The sequence below is a fragment of the Nomascus leucogenys genome, chromosome 3, assembly GCF_006542625.1.
Source record: "Nomascus leucogenys isolate Asia chromosome 3, Asia_NLE_v1, whole genome shotgun sequence".
Taxonomy (NCBI): domain Eukaryota; kingdom Metazoa; phylum Chordata; class Mammalia; order Primates; family Hylobatidae; genus Nomascus; species Nomascus leucogenys.
In genome coordinates this window covers 130,803,123-130,827,675 of record NC_044383.1, presented here as the reverse complement: position 1 = coordinate 130,827,675, position 24,553 = coordinate 130,803,123, and the positions used below count along the sequence as shown (strand labels likewise).

The 24,553-nt window shown below is 35.1% G+C and overlaps 1 protein-coding gene across 3 annotated transcripts in view; it reads right to left on the bottom strand.

The window, feature by feature from the left end:
* The window catches only part of UTRN (utrophin), a 573,765-nt gene that overhangs the window by 89,514 nt on the left and 459,698 nt on the right, over positions 1 to 24,553 (bottom strand). For all 3 annotated transcript variants that reach the window (XM_030809793.1, XM_030809794.1, XM_030809795.1), the window contains 4 exons: positions 14,962 to 15,230; positions 11,517 to 11,663; positions 8,685 to 8,763; positions 5,499 to 5,559 (listed from right to left, as the gene is read on the bottom strand). In XM_030809793.1, the coding sequence (XP_030665653.1) occupies positions 5,499 to 5,559; positions 8,685 to 8,763; positions 11,517 to 11,663; positions 14,962 to 15,230 (556 nt within the window). The remainder of the gene's footprint in view (positions 1 to 5,498; positions 5,560 to 8,684; positions 8,764 to 11,516; positions 11,664 to 14,961; positions 15,231 to 24,553) is intronic.

Here is a 24,553-nt window from a genome sequence, read left to right as displayed (position 1 = left end):
GATAAAGATCAACTACTCGCTCCCCAAGATTTTACAACTATTACAAACTTCATTTCCTTTCAGTTACTGAAGGATTAGGGCAGGTAGAGGGTGACCTTGGGAAATGAGAGGGGGTCTAAAAGAGCTTTGCAGGATTATCAATAATGGGCACAAGAATGGAAAATAAAAGTACAAAGAAAGATATAATAAATTGAGGATAATCTTCATTTGGTTCCACTCAAAGGGGGAGTTAGAACAAGGGAAAGAAATGTAAGACAGCAAATTTTATAGATATAGACAAGTTTATGCGGGTCAATTTCTTGCAATATTGAGGAATGTCAGTTTTAGAAAATGTGACATGCATGGTATATATAACCAGAGATTACTAATTTGTTCATAATCAAAGCTGTGTTTTGTGTGATATTGTACATTGTATTTAGGGTTCTACGAAGAATTAACATCTGCACTTCATACTCCAGTGGGAAAAACCGAGCTATAGAATTGTTAAATTGTGATGGTGACACCTTGTCACAAGAACAGAATAGTCATCTGTAGCAAAACTAAAGGCTTACTGAAAAGTCAACAACTCAGGCTTTAGAGAAGATGTCATAAGGAAAAAGGAAAATCTTATTTCCTCACTACACTTTATTAAATTCTATTAAATACTGCGACTTACCAACAGGCCGGATGTATAGAGAACCATCTGTGTTTCGAGTCCCTTAGGACTTATAAGCCAGCTTTGTTGGCCGTCTTACTCACAGATACTTAAATCTACCCATTGACAGAAATCTTCGGATCATGTGAATGGGGAAAGATAGAGGAAGGCCAAAGAGTGTGTTTCCCCACCTCAGAGTTCCTCTCAAGGTCCAACTGGCAAGGACTGTGGGAATGACATCTTCCTATCTATGAAAAAGCACCTTTGTCCATTACCAGACCACAGTGTGAAACTGCTTCAAACATCTAGAAAATAGATCCTCCTGTAGAAATTAGCCTATGGAAAAGCCTATACAAGGGCAGTGTGGAGTACTGGAAAAAGCATGGGCTTTGTCCTTGGACAGCTGGGCTCAGTTGCTGGCACACAGGAGGTGCCTAGTAAATGGTAACCGTCTATAGTACGAAAGAAAGGACGTTTGCTCATACTTTCCCCACTACTATCCTCCTTCCTAAATATAATCCTTCATCCTATTCAAAGTTTCCATGGGACTAAAAACTTCCGTCCTCTGACTCAACTAATACTGGGGCCAGGACACAGCACCGCATAGTGATCAGGAGTTCAGGAGCTGTAGACAATCCCCAGGTTTGAACACTAGTTCTTCTATTTACCAGCTGTGCAAACTCAAGCAAGCTGTAAGTGTGCTTATTAATTACTTTTAATGCAGTTATTGATAATTCATTAAGCCTTATCTGTAAATGGGGGTAATTATAGTACCTATACTTCACTTGGCTAATGAGAGAATTAAAAGAGATCATCTATGCACAAGATTCAGCACAACACCTGGCAAAGGACTGTTCAAAAATGTAATTTATTACAATGATCATTATTATTTCCCACAGCAACTATTTATTATTATTATATGTTATTATTATTTCTGTGGCAAACTGAGAAGTAGTGAATTTTACATGGTTAATGTGATGCATTAAGAAAGTTCAACTGAACCCAAAGCTTTCATTCCTCTTATCCCTCATACTCCCTGGAAGTCAACTTTTAACTGAGGAAATGAACAACTTGTGCAAAATACATAACCAAAAATTTGCAATTAGAGATATCTGGCTTTTATAGCAGATTTTTGTATATTGTGAAGGCAGCAAGAACCATTTTAAATTTTCTTTCTCTCTCTCTTTTTTTTTTTTTTTTTTTTTTTTTTTTAGGAGACAGTTTCACTCTGTTGCCCAAACTGTGGTGCAGTGGTGTGATCATGGCTCACTGCAGTCTTGACCTCCTGGGCTCAAGTGATTCTCCCACCTCAGCCTCCTGAGTGCTGGGACTATAGGCGCATGTTTCCATACCCAGCTAATTTTTTGTAGAGATGGGGTTTTGTCGTGTTGCTCAGGCTGGTCTCGAACTCCTGGGGGCAAGCAATCCACCCGCCTCAGCCTCCCAAGCATTAGGATTATAAGCATGAGCCACTGCACCCGGCCCCATTTTAAATGTTCTTAAACCCTGAATACAATGAGCTCTCATTGCACTATACTAGGAAAAAAGAAATAACTAGATCAGTTTCAGAAAGTCTACCTTAGAGGCAGCAAATAAAATTTTCAAATGTTAATTTTAACTTAAGATATTAACAAATAGAGAGGTTTATACTATATAGACTAGTTTTAACTTAAGATATTAACAGAGGGATTTATACTATATAGACTACTTTTAACTTAAGATATCAACAAATAGAGGGATTTATACTATATAGACTCTTTCAGTTCAGATTTATATTCTTTCATTTTCTACAAACACATGAGTCCTGGAGCCACCACAGTGCACTTCAAAATATTAATAAGGAATTACCTAGAGAGACAGAAATGCAGTGGGAAGCCATCAAAGTGGGCTTTAAGTGATCTATAAAATTAAAATATGACATAAAAATAATTTGCCTTTCCCAGTCTCCTTTCAACTTTCTGGCCGTATTCTAACAGTGAATACATAGATGATATACTTAAACATCAAAAACATTGAATATTTCTACCTGAATACTATTTTTTGTTGGCCATATACATTCTAATTTGCTCCAGGAAATTCTCATCGCATGGCAATCATGTGAAATTTGTTTTAAACATTTTTCTTCTACTTTTGAAGCCATGCAAAGGGAAGTGTATATTAAAAGCTTCTTCATTCACCATTTGCTTAGTTATTAATTTGGGAATTAAATTTTGTTTTGATAACAATTCTTCACACATAAATACTGGCTTTTATAACTCTACCTTCAGAATTTGATGTTCCTTCTTCGTGAGGAAATAAACTGTTAAATTACACAATGAAAGATCCTGGTTAAACACGTTTTGTGAAAACGGGAATTTGCTATATACAAATGAGCACATTTCTAAAAATTTGAAAGACTTAAAAGACATTTAACACTAAAACTACATATATTTTAAACAATCCGATCTTCTACTGGCGATGGAGATTTTTTAAAATGCTACAGTCCTAAACGTTATTATTTAAAATACTGGCCATCATTATATTATATCTATTTTCCAGCGCTGGTAATAGTGCTCTAGCCAATGGGAAGCCAGTTAAAACTAACTTTTATTCTACCAATCTGCCCCATAAGAACTCTGCCCCATAAGAACTCTGCCCCATAAGAACAAGAATACAATCCTACTAGATCCTTCCAAAATTAAAAACATTTTGAATTAGAGAAATTCTGATTTAGACAATTCTCGGTCATATATAATTAACTTGAACATACAGAAATTCATTTTAAAAAAAGAACTAAAATTAAGGATGGACTTTAAAAGTGCCAAACCACACAGATAATCATGATATAAACATAAAGCAAGATATTTAATATTTTCTTTATTTAGTAAAACCCAAAAACTAGATCGTTTGCATTTTTTAAAAATCAGATGATAAAGGACCTAAGTCAATTCAATAGATTAATTAATTTCAATTAATTTGCATGAACTTCTTGATTTTTGTATAGTACATGTATTAATTTTCTACTGCTGCTACAAAAATGTTTCCCTGGGATAAAATCAAAGTTGATAGGGCTGTATTCCTTCTCTGGAGGTTTTAAGAGAGAATCCCATTTCTTTGCCTTTTCCAGCTTCTAGAAGCTGCCTGCATTTAAGGATCATGTCCGCTTCCTTTACCTTCCAAGCTAGTAGCTAGCATTCTCAAATCTCTCTTTGTCTCCTCTGCCACTTTTAAAGGCCCCTGGGATTACATTAAGCCCATCAGGATAATCCAGAATAATCTCCCTAATTAAAGGTTAGTTGATTTGCAACCTTAATTCCATTTACGACCTTAATTCTCCCTTGCTATGTAACCTAACATTAGGATGTGGGCATCTTTTGGGGGTCGGGAGCAGTTATTATTTTGCCTACCACAGTACATCAGATTTATATCTAAATTTGTAATATTAAATTCAAGTCAATATTCACCCAAGCAAATTAAAGTTCTCTAATACTATTACTATTATTATTGTTATAGTGTACAATAAAAATGTAAACAGTTTTAAGTGTTTTCAGTTAGATAATCACATCTTCTTTCGCTAGAGACATGCCAACTTATCTAGCGTCTGACCTCTTTCCATTCTTACTTGGGCAAATTTGACACCAATCAATTGCTTTAATACCTTGTTCTCAACTCAGTTCACTACTCAGTGCATTGTAGGTTACACACTGATAAAAATATTAAACTCCCATAAGCTAATGTAACATATATTGCTTATTATGTTTATTATATATTATGCAAACCTGTTTTTTACCCTCAGCTTACATCTCAGACTGTAATAAAAAATTATAAGAAAAGACTATTTCACTAACATGGACTTCAGACAACGTTTTCAGGAAGTATATTGAAAGAGCAGATTATTAGCATTTGCATAGATTTTGGAGATACCACACTCCATGTTAGAAATGATAAAAAGGAAACTTGGCCCAGAGATCTTCATCTGACTTACCTGAGGTCCCACAGCTAACCTGAGACACAGCTGTCTCCTGACAATAAATAAGTGTTGTCATGATTATGATGCTGTTCGTCTGACACATAAAATAGGGTCAACTATGACTCATCACTAGAGCATATTGTAAATTAATATCTTTACTAAGTTACACTCCAAGGGACTGTAGAAGTAGTATTTTATCATTCTGTTCCATGACAATATATAGCCCCAAGCCAAGGATCAAGGCCTACTAAGAGCCTGTGTAAATTATAGAAAACTTGTAAAATGTCATATAAGAAGAAGAAACAGTATGCAAGAAGGAGAAACTAACTGGACAACAAAATCAAAGAATGACGAGCCTATGCTAATAATGCAGATAACTTCTCTAAGACAAAGAAAAACTTGACAGTATTTAACTTTTTCATGATAAATCATTATTTCTTTTCAGTGGAATAAAATGACAAGAGTATAAGATATTTTTATATGGATTTTCTTAGAGGAAGAAAAATGGCTTAGAATTTCTACAATTTCACAAATATCATTATGTCAAGAGTATTTTGAAATTCTGTCATTTTCTCCAATTTTTTTTTTTTTTTTTTTACTTTTTAGAGACTGGATCTTGCTTTGTTGCCCAGGCTGGAGTACAGTAGAGCCATCATAGCTTATTGTCTGTCTCCAAATATTTAAATCTCTACTTTAAAATATATTAGCTAAACACACCTATATCTCTAATCTGATAAATGAAAAATATAATTCTTATGTTAAAACTAGTTTCTTTTTAATATTAAATATATCACAGCTTCCTTCAGATAATAGGACTGAATTCCATTTTTAAAAGTTATTGGGGGAGAAGCCTCTTAAGTTATCAATAAAACATGATTTTCTTGGTATCATAAAGGAGAATTAAAATCAACTTACTTGATGTAATAGGGCACTTTATTATGTGAAATGGATCTTTGCCACGGCAGCTGGACTGATGCTGAGGAAACAAAGGGAGATGATTGGAAACGCTGGAAATCAAAAAGCCTTACACCTTAATGCAAAACAACCGAACATTTTATAGAAATTCAATGAACTGCTCTGGTTTCTGAGCTGGATTCCTACAATTATGAGATCCACTGGGCCAAACAAAAAATGGCTTTAAGGATTCATTTGAAGTAAAACAAGAAACAATACAGGTTCAAGGTCTAATGCCAACTAATCTAACCTGTTGATAAAAATACTTTTAAACTTTCAAATGGTGTTGTTTATAAATACTACAGTTTAAACCTTAGTGCCATCTGGAAACTGTACTCCATATATATTTTTGATAAAGCTAAAACCAAAATTAATTTTACCTGGTATATCCAGATTAAAAATTAGATTTTTCAAGACTGAATTTTCCAGATGACTAATAACATTCTTTACTTTGCATCATAGTCACAGGAGTAGCTATTGAGTACAGATGGCATTTAAATAAATTCAATTCTATAAAATTTAAAAAGAAGGAATTTAAAAATAGGCAAAAAGTTGTGAAGAACCAAGGCAATCATCTAGGCAGAAAAATCCCAATTTCTTATTTTCATCTGAAACACACACAGAGCCCAGTCTCCTACTTTTGTACTAGACCTTACTATGATTGAGAGTTTCTGGGGTTTTTAAATTCAGGTACTTTTTTTTTTTTTACAATTCTAGTTACTTCTTACTAATAAAAAATATATTATTCCTACATTAACCAATTATTTTAAGACTTATTTGAGAAGAATAGTACATGTGAATTTAGTGCCATAAAAGAATTTTGCTAAATGAACAAATACAAAAATTCAAATAATACTTTGAATTTTCATACTTAGCAAATATCATCAGATCCTCATGTAGCCAGTTGTCACCAATACTTTTTTTCTCAATTTCATGTCACATTAATATCTTACAATTATTCAGCATTCTAAACTTTGCCAAGCATTTTCAAATATATGTTCTTGGTAAGGAAGCCAGCAAGATACACATTAAAGTTCCATTTGATAGATGAGGAACTAAATGTGTAGAGATAAAATAACTTGCCCAAAGAGTGATAGCCAGTAAATAAACGGTCGAGCTCAGATGTGATCTCAATTTCTGAACACCAGTTGAGCAATTTTTCTACTCAACAATTCTTCCTCTCTTTATAAAAGGCAAGCACTCTGTTCTCAATTTATGCCCACCAAAGTATAAAAAGGGATGAAAATGAGGAAGTAGGTATGTTACATTTCTCATTAGAGCCAACCTCATTTCAGTGTTGGCACCAGGCTAATACGTCAGTTTTTATTTTGTGCCTAACTAAACAGGCTTCTTTTATAACCATGGCTTAAGTCCAAGAAATATAATAAAGCCAAAGATTCCAAGCAGCAAAGGATAACAATTATTAAATTTATTAATTGAGACTTTGTTTACACTTCCCCACTCATTTTAATAATTGTTTTGATTTGAATAGCTTCCACCTCCTTGGATTCTCAGTGTTAGATAATACAAGGCCATGTATTTGACTTTTACAAAAATGTGTATAAATTTCACAATATTTTACTTCCAAAAGAATATGTGCTTGATTTCTACTATGAGAGTGATTGCTAGGTGAAAGTGTAGCATTTCATCAATATTAAAGATAACTGATAGTTAGAACTGTAAAGACAGTCTCAATTATTTTGTAAATTCCTCTTTCATTTGGTCTTGGTACATAGCTTTACATTTTGAAAAACTGAGCTTTAGAAATCTGGAATACTTAATAATCTAATAAGTATACAGCAAACCTATTTACTTCATCAACATTGATGGTATCTGGACTTTAAAAATGTGTCCTGGCATCCAGGCACACGGTATATTCCAGGAAGGCCTATACCAAAGATTAACTACCTAATGTCTAAGATTTGTGAAACAGAAAAACTGTATGGAGTTGAGGTAGGGGTGGGGGCAGTGAGGAGGGTGAGAGGTAGAGAGGTATAGGGCAGGAAGGGGCAGAAAATGACTGATTAAGATTCTTGAAATTGTAAAAGAAAAGCCCAACCTTTAACTGAGGTAAGGCAGCTTATCAATAGTGACAAAAAGATTAAGAGGAAATATAAATGTAATTAATTTAGTTAGAAGATACAGTATTTTTTAGCTGTTTCTATGGTTATAGTTGCAAAAAAACTGTCATAATTGAGAAATAAGCTTTGCCCTAAGTTTTAAAGTTTACTTAAATTGAATTAAATGAAACAAATTGCTTTCTTACATATATTTGCCAAAAGAAATGAAAGGAAAGGAATTAATATTTACTGAAAGCATTTGTGTCAAGAACTGTGCTAGGTGCTTTGTGTAATTGGATATGCCTTGTCATTGAGTTCTCAAAACAATCAGAGGAAATAGGTAATATGGTATTTTAAGACAAAGAGATCAACCTTCAGAAATTCACAGGTCTGGTAAGTGACAGAATGAATGTTTAAACTCAATCTGGTTGACTATAAATCCGACATTCTTTAGTATCCTCAGCAGTGAATGATAAAGTAGAAGCTCAAATTGTTTATGCAAGGTCTCAAGAATAGTCCATAAATTTAAAAATTCCAGTTGAAAAATATTACATAAAATTATACATAGGTGGTTTGGCTACATACACAATACTTGAATAGAAGAAAAACTAAATATAATCGCAGTGAGCCTAATAAATCAAAATCTTCCCACTTAAAGATTTATGGGGAGTGATTTTTTTTACTTTGAAAGTTGAAGGTGTGTTTTAAATAAGCACTTTTTAAGCAGAAAAATTAATTTAAAACCTTAAAATATAAAACTGATTTCTTTATTGTGAAAAAGTTCATAATCTTTGCCTATGACAAAGCAATGATGATATGATACTATGTTAGTTATAGCAGACGTTCCAATGAGAAACCACAGCTAAAGATGAGTTCATTTCTGTTCCACCTTGAAGACTTCTCAGTTATCACTACATTATTACAAATAATAACCATTAAGCAATATTTTCATTGATGTTAGTACCTCCTTACATGCATCTATCTAAATAAACATATTTATAGCAAGGAATACGGCTTCTTCAACTAAAGTGAAAGAAAATGCTAATTCATTCAATTAATGCAATCGGTCCAGTTTATTAGTACTTACTAGAGAGAAAATGCTGAGAGGATGGTCCAAAATCTCTGTGGGCTTCCTGAAGCTGTTTAAGGCGATCATCCACAGAAACCTGTACACATACACATGCAAGTCAGAGGAAATCATTTGATTCCAAAACAATAACTTTAATAATATTTTTGCTTTAAAGACTATAATAAATGATACTATTGCCCAGGATATGATTGTTTATATAGACCCCTTAGACCCCTTCTCTGTCTCTGGTATCAGAGTCATGGTAAAAAAAAAAAAAAAAAAAAAAAGACTCCTTCTGACCTCAAATAAGAGTAAACAGTGCCAGGTACTCTTCTAAGCAATTTATAGAAATTAACTCTTTAGTCGTCACAATAACTGTAAAGGTTATTTTTATCATCATCTTAGAGATTAAGAAACTAAAACACAAAGAGGTACCCAAGGACATAAAGCTAGTGAGTGGCAACACTCCTGTTCGTATTCTGGTCATACAGTGCCAGAATCTGTGCCCTAACTGTTACTCTGCATTGCCTCTAAGGCAGTACATTGTTTGTAAAGCTTCTAAAGTCAAAATGTGGTCATGGGATCAGTGACCACTCATCTCTCTTTTGTAAGGAAGATGGTAAAAAGTGTTATGGGGAGCAAATGAAAAAGAAGCCTAGGAAACTAGATAGTTAGATAATAGATTATATATATATATGGGGAGAGAGAGAGAGAAATAGACAGTACATAGATAGTGGATAGTTAGAAGGATAGAGTGAGGTGGTAGAAGTTAAACAGAGAATGAAAAGACACGTGAGTATGCAACATCTTATTTTCCTCCAAATTTGTATCTGATCATCTCTACTTCAGGTTGAGATAAATATTTAAGTTTGCACAGGCATATTAATGTACTCTTCATATTTTTTAATATACATTTTTGGTTTGGGTTTTGTTTTGTTTGTAAAGACAGAGTCTCACTCTGTTGCCCAGGCTGGAGTTCAGTGGCACGATTATGGCTTACTGCAGCCTCGACCTCCTGGGCTCATGCAATCCTCCCACCTTAGCCTTTCAGGTAGCTGGGACTACACGCATGTGCAATCACGCCAGGTTAATTTTTTGTTTTTTTGGTAAAGACAAGGTCTCACTATGCTGCCCAGCTTAGATACTCTACATCTTTTATCCACATCTTTGTTTTTGTTTTATTTTTAGAGACAGGGTCTCACTCTGTTGCCCAGGCTGGAGTGCAGTGGCACAAACATAGCTCGCTGTAACCTTGAACTCCTAGCCTCAAGTGATCCTCCCACCTCAGTCTCTCAAGTAGCTAGGACTACAGACGCACACCACACCACACAGGTAATTTTTTAATTTTTATTTTGTAGAGACAGGCTCTTCCTATGTTGCCCAGGCTGGTCTCAAACTTCTGACCTCAAGTGATCCTCTCACCTCAGCCTCACAAAATGTTGGGATTACAGGCAAGAGCCCCCACACCTGGCCTTTTTAAAATACACATTCTATAGTTAGTTCTCTGCATTATGAAAATGTAAAGGGTTACTAAACCGAGAAACTACATGCAAATCAGTAACAACTGCACACAGCCTACTGACATTTCCATTTCCTTTTTCTAGCCTTGGTCATGTAATGCTAGTTATTGTTCCACTTAGATGGACAATCTCATTTGCAGCTGTCCTTAAATGAAACTGTGTATGTCTAGTTCCCTGGACAGCACTAGTTCCTCCTGGTTAGCTATTTAAACTGCATTAGTATGCACTTTGTTCATTAAGGCCTAAAAGCATTCACATGCCACACTTTATGAGTAAAGAAAATATTACTCCTGCAATTCAACAGTGTTGCCCACCAGCATAGATTTTCCTCTTCTTATCCAACCAGCAACTAACATCTGAGCTCTGGAGGTTACCAGGACCATAGATAAGGATGACAGAATACACATCTTCTTTCAAGTATAACATATTCCCCAACTTCTAATCTTTGGAAATGGTGATAACAGAAATAGAATGGGAAGTAAATCAAAATGGACCATAAGAATCATCACATGAAGATAATGAATTAGAGAAACAGAGCAGAAGAAAAAAAAGAATAAAGAGCAAATATTTCTGTGTTCCACCCACTAGAAAAACACATATAAATTTAACAGATTTTGCTTTACTAATCCTAGGTTATTAACACTCTTTGCAAAGACTAAGATTGTAAAATATTGTACACTGATTTCTTACTTCTTCAGTTTAAGAAATATGAACCACTGAGTTCTTTGATATTGGAGTTAATTCAGCAAATCTATTATATGATAAAATATTATATCTCTCAAATGTTTTTATGCGCTACATCAAAATTGCATATTTAAATAAGGTCTAGAGTCATTAAACCAACTGCATTAGCTAAAATCCAAGAACTAAAGGTAAACACAACTGGTATAAATGTGCTATCTGGAAAAAATAAGGAAGATATTTAAATAGCAAGCAGTTAGAAGAACAGCAATAGAGACTTTCCTAATTTTTCAAAATGAAAAAAATACATGATGAAAGTAAGAAAAATGACTCCTTTATGAGCCATTATGTGAAAAATGTTTCTGTGACCTACCACAGATTTCAATTACTGTGATTTATTTAACCTTTTGCAATTTTCTACAAATATCATATGAATAGTACATCAAAAAATTAAATTAAACTCTATAAATAAATGAAGCCTTTAGGTTCAAGATACTGAAAGACAAATACCTGATGTAATCACATGCTAAATTCATTATCAAATACCATCAGTAAAGAAAGAGAAAATGGTGAGTGGTAAAATAGTGAGGCAGGGTTTAAAGACCACCCAAGGTGTAAGCCTGCATTATGAAGGGGAATAAACTGATACCTGTAAAAGTTTCCATCGCATATTAAGGTCATCTAGCTGGCGAGACATCTTTAGAGAGGGATGCAGGTCAAGTGGAGACAGCTGACTGGATAAATCATTCACTGTTTTAACTTTAAAGTTGATCGGTGCAATTTCTTCTCTAAATGCCTACAAGACAAGAACCAAAAATTTATTATTGGAAAAGAATACAACAAAAGCTAGTACAGTTGATCCTTGAATAACTTAGGTCTGAACTACATGAGTTCACGTATGCACAGATTTTTCTCAACCAAACTGCCTAGGTCTATTTATGCACAGATTTTTTTCAACCAAACATATGGAAAATACAGTATTTGCAGGATGCGGAAACCCATGTATATATGGAGAGCTGACTTTTCATACATGCAGGTTCCACAGGGAAATGTGGGACTTCAGTATACATGAGTTTTGGTACATGGGGGGTCCTGGAACTGTACTTCCAAACAAATGGCAAGGCCAGCTCAGAGGAAATCAACTACAGTTGCCCACTCAACAACAGCCGACTTAATTCAGGTCTTCAGTAACTTGGATGAAGAACCAAAAGGTCACTGTTTATTACCCAAAGAATATAAATAAGTGTGTGAAGAGAAAAATTATAATTCAAACTTATTTAAATGATTATGTATTTCCTTTCATGCTTTTTATTATATGCAGTTTACTCTGGAAAATGTATGCCATTATTTTCCACTTTACTGATATCTAATGTTGATTCTATCTTTGGTTTGTATTCGTATTTTCTTTTTGTTTCATTTTAACATAGCTACCTTAATATTTTTTCACCAAATGCAACAACTTGATTTTAACATGTTTCCACTTAAAATTAAGTTAGAAAGTGGCCAGTAGAAACAACATTCCTAACCATGAAACCAATGCCTAATTACAGACTCAAGAGGTACGATCTATCCCTGTCAAAACAATTTATAATCACTGTCTGTGGTTAGGCCTTGGGCAGGAAGAGTGGAGTCTACAGGAAAAAAGGTAAATGAGTCTTAGAATTGACAAATGCCACCTCTGAGCAAGGTCTAGAATCATTAAAACAATTTACTAAGAGCACTTAGAAATTGTAATTATGAGCATCCATATTCTTGGTGTCCCCAGTAAAGAATGGAAGCTGCTTGGGAATAGGCCCTCACTATTCAGCACAGGACTTGCAATCCAAGAGAGACAGAATTAATTTCTATTGACAAAGGCCCACAAAAATGATATTTGAGCAATATTAAGCTAAGACAGAATGGATATTGGAACTGGGATACTAAAGGAAAACAGTTTAAGTTGAAATTGGCCACAAAATTATAGTTAATAATGTACCAAACTTGATTTAGAAGTAGTAGGTGTTGTAAACATCCCATTAGCTTTGCCCTCAGGTTTCATCATTTCTACATTGTCTACTCTTTAAGTGGGGAGGCTCTTTAAGTCTCTTTAAGAGACTAGAGTCAGAGTGAGAACTATGAATGTTGGAAGTTTGAAGTCAACATGTGTAAAGTAAGAAATATCACCAAACCCTGCAGCTACCAACATTTCAAAGACAGGGTAGAAGAAGGGAAGCCTACAAATTCATGGGAATTGCTGCAATATGGAAGAAGAAAAAGAGTTGAGATAGTTTTTTTCCATTGCAGCAGATTTGGCATTTTAATAGATGACAGAATGTGCACACACAGACAAACACACAAATACAATTAAATAAGCCAAGAGCAGTTGTATGGTAACAGAAGCAATTATAAGTGTAAAAAAATTCACAATTAATATAGAAGCACAGGGAAGGAGGAGGGGTGGGTTAGAGTGGGCAAAGGGATTTTTCAGTCTGGACTTTGAAAAGGCCTGGGTCCCTCAGATTCAGTTTCAGAACAATTACAGAATTCAAATCCTTCAAAGTTTCTTCAGTCAGGATTTTAACTATATGCATTAATATTCTCTCCATGGGTAGGTACCTTGGAGGACTCAAGAACTGTAATTAGCTTTTAAAATCAACATCTTTTTATTTTTTATCTATTAAAGATTAAAAATGAAATGCCAGAAAATGTTTTGAGATGCATATAATTTCAAATAATAGCCTATTTTATTTCAAAAGATAGTGAACTTTTAAAAAATAGAATATAACTTCAAGACAGGCTTTAAAAATCTTTTGGAACAAAAAAGAAATTTAAATTTTTCCTCTCCAAAAATAATGTTTCTCTATATAAGCCACAGGTTAAAACATTTAAAAAGCTTTGACAAACAAGGTCTTTGGTTTTTGTTTTTCTTTTTATGGTCAGGTGTTATACGGCAATGAGGAGTCTTTCTATCAAGAAAGTTTATCTTTTGTTTTTGAAGAGCTTCCAAGTTAAGGGGCTTGAGATAAAGCAAGTTTTAAAATGGTTTCAGAACTGCTGTGTGTTCTAGTATAAAGAACCTATTTATCATGTTATGACTGCACTTTCCTATAACAGAATAAAAGACTATGTGGCCTTCCTTGCCATAAAAACAGAACATCTGCTAGTATCAAAGGTGCTAACTGGCAGTCTGTTGGCAGGTGTGACTCCTAAGCCCTTCTCCTGCCAGAAGGTGTGTATTCTGTAAATAAGAACGATTAACGATAATTTTAGGGAGTTAACATTATTTGATTACTCCTAAGGATTTCATTTTCCAGTTGCTTTGACATATTTAATAATATTTAGCAAAATTCAGTACTTATTTTTATCTGACTACACTGTCAATGGGATTTGGGGTATACTTTAAACCATCTCTTACATCTCTTATTGTCTAAATTTTATTAACTTTTTTTTCAGGAGATGTTCTAGAATATGGGGACCAAAGAGGATGTAACCATAAGTCTAACAGCCATAGCTCTGGGCAATTCCTGACTACAAACAGAATTTATAGCTAAACTAATTCTTCATTAATATACAATAAGTTACAATTTATAGATAGAGTTCCCAGTAAAAGAGTGTGCTTTTGATTAAATCTCTATCTCCGTCCACCAATTTACAAGAGATACCGAGTAGAGAGGAACCTGGAGACTATACCATATGGACACAACTCTGCAAAATCCAGGTTCTGGGAATCAATACAAAACAAACAATGCAGTGTCTTTAACAATAAACTGAAAAGGAAAAAGGAAGAGAGGGGAAATCTAGAGATTAAAAATATTTTTTAAAAACAGGTAAACCTAACCTATATTGTCTAGAGATGCACAGCTGGATAAAAAATAAAAATAAATGTAAATTATCAAAAAAGTTGCATTAGTTGTTATTTAGGGGCAGGGGGTTCCAATGAACCCCAATGAGGGTCATATGGAAAGCACCTGTCCTGACTCCTGATGGGTGGGGTTGCAGCGGTGTTGGCTTTGTAACAATCCCTTATAACAATTTATATATGTAGCTCTCTTTATTTGTGTTATATTTAACAAGAAAACATTTCTTAAAAATCCTTCAAAGACAATGATGCTGACCATGATTTTTTCAATGTGATCCTGCAGTGAGTCAATGAGTAAGTCTCCCACGGGCTTCCAGCCATTCCGCACGGACTCTGCCTCCTTCATGTCAGCATCCAGGTCGTCCATAGCTCCTTGCAGGTCTCTGAGTTTCTCCAATGCCTTGTCCACTTGCTTTTGCCAATTGCTAGTTACAGCATTTAGACTTTCCCATTTTTCTTTGACTTCAGAAGACTGTTTGCGCATGGCTTTGGCAATCTTTTGGGCTCTCTCCTCAGGAGTTAATTCTGTGATTAAAAAAAAGAAAAAGAATAATTTGGATGTTTGATTGTATATTCTTAATAGCCAAGTGTGAGTGTTACCATCGTTACTGAGGAATACAGAGAAAAAGTAAGAAAAAATTACTCCAGGGTAAAAATTGTCCAGGGTAAGAAAAAATTTCTCCATACTTCATCCATGAATTCTCTGCTATATCTAATCATACACTCAAAAGGAGAATAAAACAGTTACTGAGATTAATAAATTGACCCAGTTTTTGAATTTTAATATATTTGTAAAGCCACTGAAAAGAAGATAACACAAGAAATAAACCAATTTTTCTTTATCATAAATTTAGTTACACAAAATCCAAAGACACTTTTTCATTTCAGTATTCTCAAGAGAAATGGTAAGAATAATTAATGAAGAATGACTATAAATTATAAGCAAAAACTCTCAGAAAATAAGATTAATTTATTGTGTTCCTAAAAATAAATAACTGAAGACAAATAACATACCTTAGATAGTGATCATCTCTCTAAGGCTGTTTAGCAGTTTAGTTTTATTAATAAAGGGCATCATCTGCAGCCCACAAACATTTTAGCAGGAAGATAACAAGATTTCAAGGACCATCCCGAGTTTGTAATAGAGCAAGGGGGCTTCCACAATGCCTGAAATAAACTTAGAGTTTCAGATAGCAGGCATAACACATGGACAGGCCACAGGATGTGGGCTGGAACAGTCCAGAGGAGAAGCAAAGGATACAGACAGAAATCAAAGTCAAGTTCAAAGCCAAGTGTCAGAAATATAACAGATGGGGAGCTGGTAAAGCAAGGGCAGAGGAATGCAGTCAACACTGAGGAGAAATTCTCAAGACAGCTTAGAAAGGTCTCCAGCATGGCTCCACACTCCTGGGGCCTCACTATCTTCTACACCTTAAAACACCTCCTTTCTTATCTAGCTGGTTTGATGGTGGTATCCAACTGTCCACTGCAAATAAAGAGGCAGTGCAATCGACATAAACTGTACATTAATTTGAGACAGAGAACACATTCTTCTTTGTGATAACATCTCATCTTTCAGTACACATCACATTAGCAATTTCCACTTCACCTCAAAATGTTCCAAATCACTTGGAAAATGATCATCATAAGATGAACTTCATCATAAAATGCACAGAAGCAAGCTCTCCTAAACTGTAACTTTCATCCTCGGTGTAAATTGGTCTGCCTGACTTTATTTAAATATTATATAAAAGCCAAGTCAAAGGTGACAGAACACATATGTTTGTCTCTCTAAATTTCAAAAAAATTCTAGACATTGATATTTAGCAACCACAGAACTACAAGTTGTGCTGCTTAAGTGGTGGAAGTCTACAGGGAAACTTCAGAAATCTCTTGGCAGCTGAACTGAGGGAAAGAAGAGAAAACATCACAATCGGTAGATAGGCTGAATATACCAGTACAAGATAAATAAAGAAAATAAGTGAATTAGAGGCCAGGTGTGGCGGCTCATGCCTGTAATCCCAGCACTTTAGGAGGCTGAGGTGGGTGGATCACCTGAGGTCAGGAGTTGGAGACCAGCCTGGCCAACATGGCGAAACCCCATCTCTACTAAAAATATAAAAATTAGCTGGGCGTGCTGGTGGGCACCTGTAATCCCAGCTACTCAGGCGGCTGGGCCAGGAGAATTGCTTGAACCCAGGAGATGGAGGTTGCAGTGAGCCGACACAGTGCCATTGCCTGGGTGACAGAGTTGAGACTCCATCTCAAAAAAAAAAATAAAAAATAAAAAAATAAGTGAATTAGAGAAACAGGTTCAAGTAACCGTCTAGGAGCCCAGAGAAAAGCCCTAAAACATGCAACATGTCAGGATTGCAAAGGCTTCTTGAGAAAGCAGCTCTCTGAAGGCCAGGGTATCATTAAAAAGGCAAACTTTATTTAAATCCTTATACCTTCAAGATATCTAGGCTGGGTGTGGTAGCTCATGCCTGTAATCCCTGCACTTTGGGAGGCCAAGGCAGGTGGATCACCTGAGGTCAGGAGTTTGAGACCAGCCTGGCCAACATGATGAAACCCCATTTCTATTAAAAATACAAAAAAATTAGCTGGGTATGGTGGCGCACGCCTGTAGTCCCAGCTACTCAGGAGGCTAAGGCAGGAGAATTGCTTGACCCCGGGAGGCGGAGGTTGCAGTGAGCCAATATTGTGCCACTGTACTCCAGGCTGGGCAACAAGAGCAAAACCCCATCTCAGAAAAAAAAAGATATCTAAAAAATGATAAATATATAATATTTATATTGTATATATTTTATATAAATATAAAATGCTATGTCTACGATGAAAAAAATCATTCTTAGGCTCATGAGAGGTGGTAACTTTTATGATTAAACACCTGTGGTTGTTAATAAGTCACTTGGGCTTTTTCAAAAATATATCTTAAGCATTGACTACTGTAAAAAAAGAAATACACTACTCATTTCAGAACGGACAACTTAATTATGGTAATTTTCCTCAGATAAAGTAAAAACTCATTCTGTCAGACATTAAATAACCTGGCACAGGGAGGCCCATGGGTTCTTTGTCTTGTGACAAAACATCATCTGCTGCCTCTGACGTTTTTATCTTTCCTTAATGTAAAAATCTATTGATTGAGCAGTCCTTGTGCAGTATTTATTACATAATCCCCACTCAAGCAGCTACTCAGAAGAAAAGAAAAGCTCTATGTTCAATTCACCATCTGTCTGCCAGAAAGGAAACATATCAACGAATCACTTTTGAGTCAAAATAAGTTTCCCAGTGCAGCAACAATCTCAGCTGAATGCATACTTTAAGCCAAGCACAGAGCAAAGTAAAAAACAAAACTTTCTAGAAGTCTGTGAAATACATAAGAAGAAGCAACATGTGATATATGAAGGTATGACTATTTGGAGTAAAATAAATAATAAATAAATTCAAACATGTGAAAGGCTGAAAAAAATGAAAAAAAGGGAAATGATTGCATTCTTAAAAAAAAAAAAAGTCCTGTCATTTGAAAATCAAAGGACAAATGTTACTTGAGATTTTCTGAATAGATATTTGTGGTAACTGCTAAAGCCCACCTACAAGTAGAAGTACAGGATCTTCTCCACCAGTGAAGAACCCCGGTGTCATATTAGAAATGACCCTCACAGTGAGGGACTGAGTGAGTTTTTAAGGCTGTTAATCCAGGAACCCTCCACCAAAAGGTACTGATTTCCCTGGTAAGCGTAAGGTCTGGCATGGACAGATAGATGCCAAAGCTCCCCAGGTGGTTCTAACAGGTTGTCAGGATGGAATGCAGCTAGCCTATTGGCATATAAATTGATTTCTCTGGACCATGTAACTGAAGCTCACGGGATATTTTCACACCATTGGGTTCTTGTGTCAACGCAGAGCACAGTCACTAAATACTGGAGGCCAGAGAGCAAATGAAGCTCAGTGATAAGAGGGTAATCTAATTTGCATTGGGAAAGGCAGTAATAGAGGCTAATGCTAGAGACAGAGGAAACAGCAGGAGAAAACCAAATAAATTTGCTAGCAATTCTGAGACCAGAAGACTTTTTTTTCCTATGTCACTTTCCTACTCTCTAAAGTGTGTGTGTGTGTGTGTGTGTGTGTGTGTGTGTGTGTGTGTGTGTCTGTGTATGCCCTGTCACTCTCCATTCTCCTCCCTTCGGGTCTTCCCATTGAACTGGCCAAAATTTGAGGGTAGAATTATATTACATACATATACACTCAACTACTCAGAAGAAAATATATATATTTATGTATAATATACATAAGTAAAATTACGTATATATTATATATAATTTTCATATATTTATATTTAAAAATTTTATATATATATATATAAACTATTTTTTTTTAGTCAGCATCTCGCTCTGTTGCCCCAGCTGAAGTGCAGTAGCATGAGCATGGCTCACAGCATCAAGCTCCTGGGCTCAAGTCATCCTCCCACCTCAGCTTTCTGAGTAGCTGGGATCATGGTTATGTGCCACAGTGGCCAGCTAATTTTTATTTTATTTTATTTTATTTTATTTTTTATTTTTATTTTTTTTAGGGATGAGGTCTCACTATGTTACCCAGGCCGGTCTCAAACTTCTGGCCTCATATGGTCCTCCCACCTCAGTCTCCCAAAGGGCTAAGATTACAGGCATAAGCCACTGCACCTAGGCTCTTACTTGTACTTTTATATTTATTTATATTATATATTTATATATTATGTATTATAAATATTATACTTATTTTATATTCATATTTTATAATTTTTAAATACCAATTTATTTATTGCATTACAAAGCTATTTAAGGGAGCACAGATCACTATCTTTTAGAAAGAAGAAACAAGAAGAAGACAAAGGAAGAGAGGAAAAGGGAAAGATCAATCCTGACGTTTTCTGTCATCCAATTACCTTTACTTCTTCAAATATGCAAATTAGTGGCACAGCATTTATGCCACGCTCTCCTTTATACCATGAGGAAAAAGACTATAATACACTTCCCTAGAATGCAGGTGAAAAACCAAAGCCGGACCAGGAACAGAGACTAGGATTTGGAATCAGTCCTGCTCCCATTTTGCCCACTGCCCCTAGGCCAGTTACTTGACCTGCCCAGCCCAGTTTTATCAAGTGCAAACCCTATTTTCTCATGCTAGAAAAATATTTTATTTCAAGAGTCTATTTTACCTCAATTCAATTATGTAAGAAGGTTGAGCCTCTGTACATCTCAAAGAAATCTTAATAGTAGAGGAAAAAAAGCCCTTCCTTTGAGTGCTTATGCAAAGCTATTTTTTAAATTTTAAAAATGAAACTATGTTTCTCCCATGAAATAATGATAGAAATTTATTAGAATTCACCCAGTGTTATTGTTTAATAAACATTTCCCATATGTATTGTATTTTTTCTCAATTATGATATCAACATTTATAATCTCCATTGTGGCTTTTCTACTCTTAGGTTTTAAAGCCCAATGTCATGAATGTTTTCTTTCCTTCCATATTGATTTTATAGTAGCCAGTCTAGAGATTGGTTATGTCCTCAGTATATAATTACTTAATTGAGTTGGACTGAATAGAATTTTTAGTGCTCCTTTTTATTGAGAACATTCAACTTTACAATTTTAAGTGGACATATTTTCACTTCATTTTTCTTCCTCCTTCTCACATCTGTGTAAAGCACTTATAAAAAAACTATTGTGAAATGGATCAACCTTACAAAGTCATTTCAAGTATGGTAATTCCAAATACCTTATTTATACTATTTGCTTTTTTGCATGTATCTATAATCTTACTGTTTTATTCTACCAAAAGATGAAAAGGAAATATTAAAACAATCAAGTAAAGAAAAAAAATTAACAACTGGCATTTTTACTGCTGGACAATTGGGTAGAAGAAAAGGTTAGGAGATTGTATGCCAGTTCCAATACTAACTAGTTACATAATCCTAGATACATTCCTTATCTCTTTCAACCTCAGTTAATATATAGAAAGCTACTGGCACATGTGTGGCACACAGTAGGCTCTTGAGGAAGGTTACTCTTTCATTCCTTTTTACTATTTTATAATTAGCTCTGGGAGGCTTAGATATCTGTAGAGATTTTCACATAAGCAAACCACGTTGATTAGCCAATAAGAACTCAAGGGAAAAGACTTGACTTGCTCTCTCTCAATATCTCTCTCTCTTTACCCCCCTCCTATTTCTCTCTCTGTCTCCTCATGACCAAAAGATGTTTCTGATTAAAATATTGGGAAATACATCATTTCCTAATTTTCTGATTAAGTGATTAAGATCCATTTAATAACTCTGAAATGTTCAATCAGTGTTTGAGAGGGCCCTGACCATTTCCTACTCTGTACAATAACTGATGACAACTACTCATTATGAGCCAGATTACAAGTACATCAAGTGCCACGGCTGATTAGTGCTTCTAATTATGTCCATTTAATAAATTATAAGGATGACAATAACAAGAGGCTACTCAGAGCAGATTCACCTGTTAATATGTAGCCTAAATCTTTCAATATGGATATGATAAAGATGGCATGGATTCATCCATGCTGCCGGTAGACTTCTCAAATTCTTTTTTTTTCTTTTTTTAAGAAAAGAGAACATAGATATATTTAGGGAACATCAAGACCTCAAAAGTAAATAGATTTAGGGACTACCTTCCACAAATATTAAATGCAAGTTATTAAGAGAGGGGACACAAATGGAGGGGAACTCAGAATACAAAACACGCTGTGGAGGGAGCTACATGGCACCACTGACCTGAAGTCAATAGAGGCAGAACTGGAGTCTAAATACATTCAAGGTTTACTCTTCCTGTGAAGTGGCCAAAGTAAATAAGCCCAGTGTTGAGTGGAGGAAGAAGCAGGGGCCAACCATTAGACAGATGCAACTCCAAGGAAAGAAGCAGGAAGAGCAAAGAGACCCTGGAACAGACAACCAGGGCCTCGCTAAGCAACCTGAGATCTTTCCATTTTCTTCATTCAGGAATAATCCCTGAATTTCCTCCAAGTAGTGGCAGTTTTGTGATTTATTCAAGTTAATTCCTTTGGGCTAGACATCAACAGATGGGTCACTGGGGGCAGGCAGGTGGCAATAAAAGAGAAGAGGAAAAGCTGAGAATGTTTCAGGAGGAAAAAAACATCTGTTTTGCCCACTACTGTATCCCGAGTAACTAGAACACACCCCTTGTAAATGGTAGGCACTCAAAACGTACTTGTTAAATGCATGAATCAATCTCTGTACAATATATTTAACTAGAAAAAGAAAATAAAAAAGAAAATTCTCCCCTTTCTCCTTCAAGAATCAAAGGACAGGAGTTTTAGATTCAAAGTCTTTTATTTCTTGCCACACGACTGCCCATCTCTCCCCAGGCTGCTTCCCAGCTAAACACAGCCCCTAGTGATTGATCGAGCTACAAAGAAGTCTGGAGCTTTCTATCCATGCTCTGCCATTCTTATAAGTTAAATATGGCTTATGTTTATGTACTGCCAAAATAAGTGATGAGTTTAATTGAAGAGGAGAATTTATGCCTGTGCTAGGATTATACTTCTTAAAAAATGGCAAAACCTCTAATTCTTGGAAGATTCCAGCTTTCTACTAAGAACAACAACAATCACAAAAAATAAGTACATTATACCACGCTAAAAGAGCCTTTTATCCTCCGGTCCTTTATGTTTAAATCAGAAAGTAATGTCTCAGATGCTGATTATAATAAAATACACGCGTGTAAATTATTGCCATCTTTTTATGAGGCAAATGTGATTTACGAATGGCTGTAACACTGATTAGAGAACATAACAGATGGTAAACAATTAATTGAAAATGGTATGTCCATCAAACAAACCTTTATCATGTAATTCTTCATGAAGACTGTTGTTTATTTAAATGAGATTTTATTACTATGGTAGGAGTTAGCATGAAAAACATTTTCCAAATTTTTACCCAATTGATGGGCTTACTCAGCTGGCTCATTGTATTTTAGAAAAGTTGAAGACTAGATGCATTATATTCATACAGATATTACAGAACTTTAACTTGTGAAAAATCACATTACTGCTCTGTAGTTAAGAACACCGGAAAAGAAAGTAACATTATATTTTTCTGTGCTTTTTCATGCATTACAACTTTACTAATCTAATTTGGACTTGAGAAGCTAATGAAATTATTTTCGTGGTCTATAGGCCTGAAAGCAATTACTTATACTTCAAATTTTTATATGAAAATTAAAAAGACAAAGTCTAATATTGCCTAGACGCCTTCTCCCTCGGTGTTAGGAAATCAGTGAACTGTTTATGATTCCATTATGCAGCGTGGTATTTCAGTGAAGAAAGAGCAACAATAAAAAAGCAAAGAGTTATAAACATATTCAATTACTGTGTGAATTATTTTAAAATCGAAGAAATAGAAAATAAAATGTTTCTATTGAATATCTACAAATACTAATTATTACGGAAGTAGTTTAAGATAGTACACTATGGCAGTTAAGAGCATCAAGTTTTGTGACATAAGCCTTAGTTTGTATTTTGGCTCTGTCACATAGAAGACAGTATGCCTCTAAGCCTCTCAGACTCTCAGTTTCCTCATCCGTAGAATGGGTGCTAAGTATTCACCCTTCAGGGAATTATTGTGAGAATGCAATTAAACAAGGCAGGTAAGTTTCTTGGCACAGTGTGTGGCACATGGTCAGCACCTGTGAAATGCTGCCTTGTTGGGAATGTCTGCATTTACTACCATTTTTCACTCTCCCCTTCCTTTATGGGATTGGATACTTCCTCCATTTAGCATGATACTATGAAGAGGGTCTGCCAATCCTAGCAGACCCTGAGTCCCATGTTACTCAGGCCAAGTCAACCAGAGCCCTCTCCTGGAATATTCTGAATCTAAAGAAGGGTGAGCCCTTCCTCATATGAGGTTGTGAGCTATACAATCATAGGAAAGCTAAGAAAATGAAAACCTGTACAGAGAAGCAGAGAAGAAGACATGGAGAAAAGCCTTCTGGGTGGTATTCCAGTCCCTGTGGTCAGCTATGTCTCTACCGTGGCTAGGTTATGGAGGCCTATGCCTTCCCCTTCATGCCTACACTTAGGGAAGCTGTGTGCCTGTCATTTACAATGAATGAGGCTCCAATTAATAAAGTTGTTATGAGGAAAACAAAAGCCCTGGGAGAAAACACCCATTAGTTTTACTAGCCCACTTACTTCTATTAACTAATGTGTAATTTGTCCTCATTTTATTATATACAAGAAAATAATGTTGTAACCTTAAGTTATATGGAGAATATAAAAGTAACTTCTACTAAACCATATAATAATTTCAAATCTTCACTTATTTAATAACTATGAAATTGTATTTGCATAAGTTTGCTAATACTGGCATAAAGTGGACTGACATAGTGGACTGAATATGTCACTTATCAATTCTTTGTTATATCACAAAATATATGAGATTTTACAGGGAAGAAAAATACTCTCAATACTTGGCTTTCTAAAATATCAGGAAATATTTAAAAATTAAACAGTATACCCTGAGTTAAATATTACATACTACTAAATATACATAGCCATCTGTCAAAGGACCAAAGAGGAAAACATTAACCCATACGTACTTTTTCATCTGAAAAATTATTATTAACTATTCATCACATATACATTCATACACAACTATATGAAGTTGTACATGCATATACACACATACACAACTATTCCCACTATACTCAACTATGCATGCACAAATAGACTAAATTAAGTAATAGCTGGGTTTTTCTATGATTATTAATATTTAAATTAAGCAAAATTGACTGCTCCAGGCTGAAACGGAAATGATATTC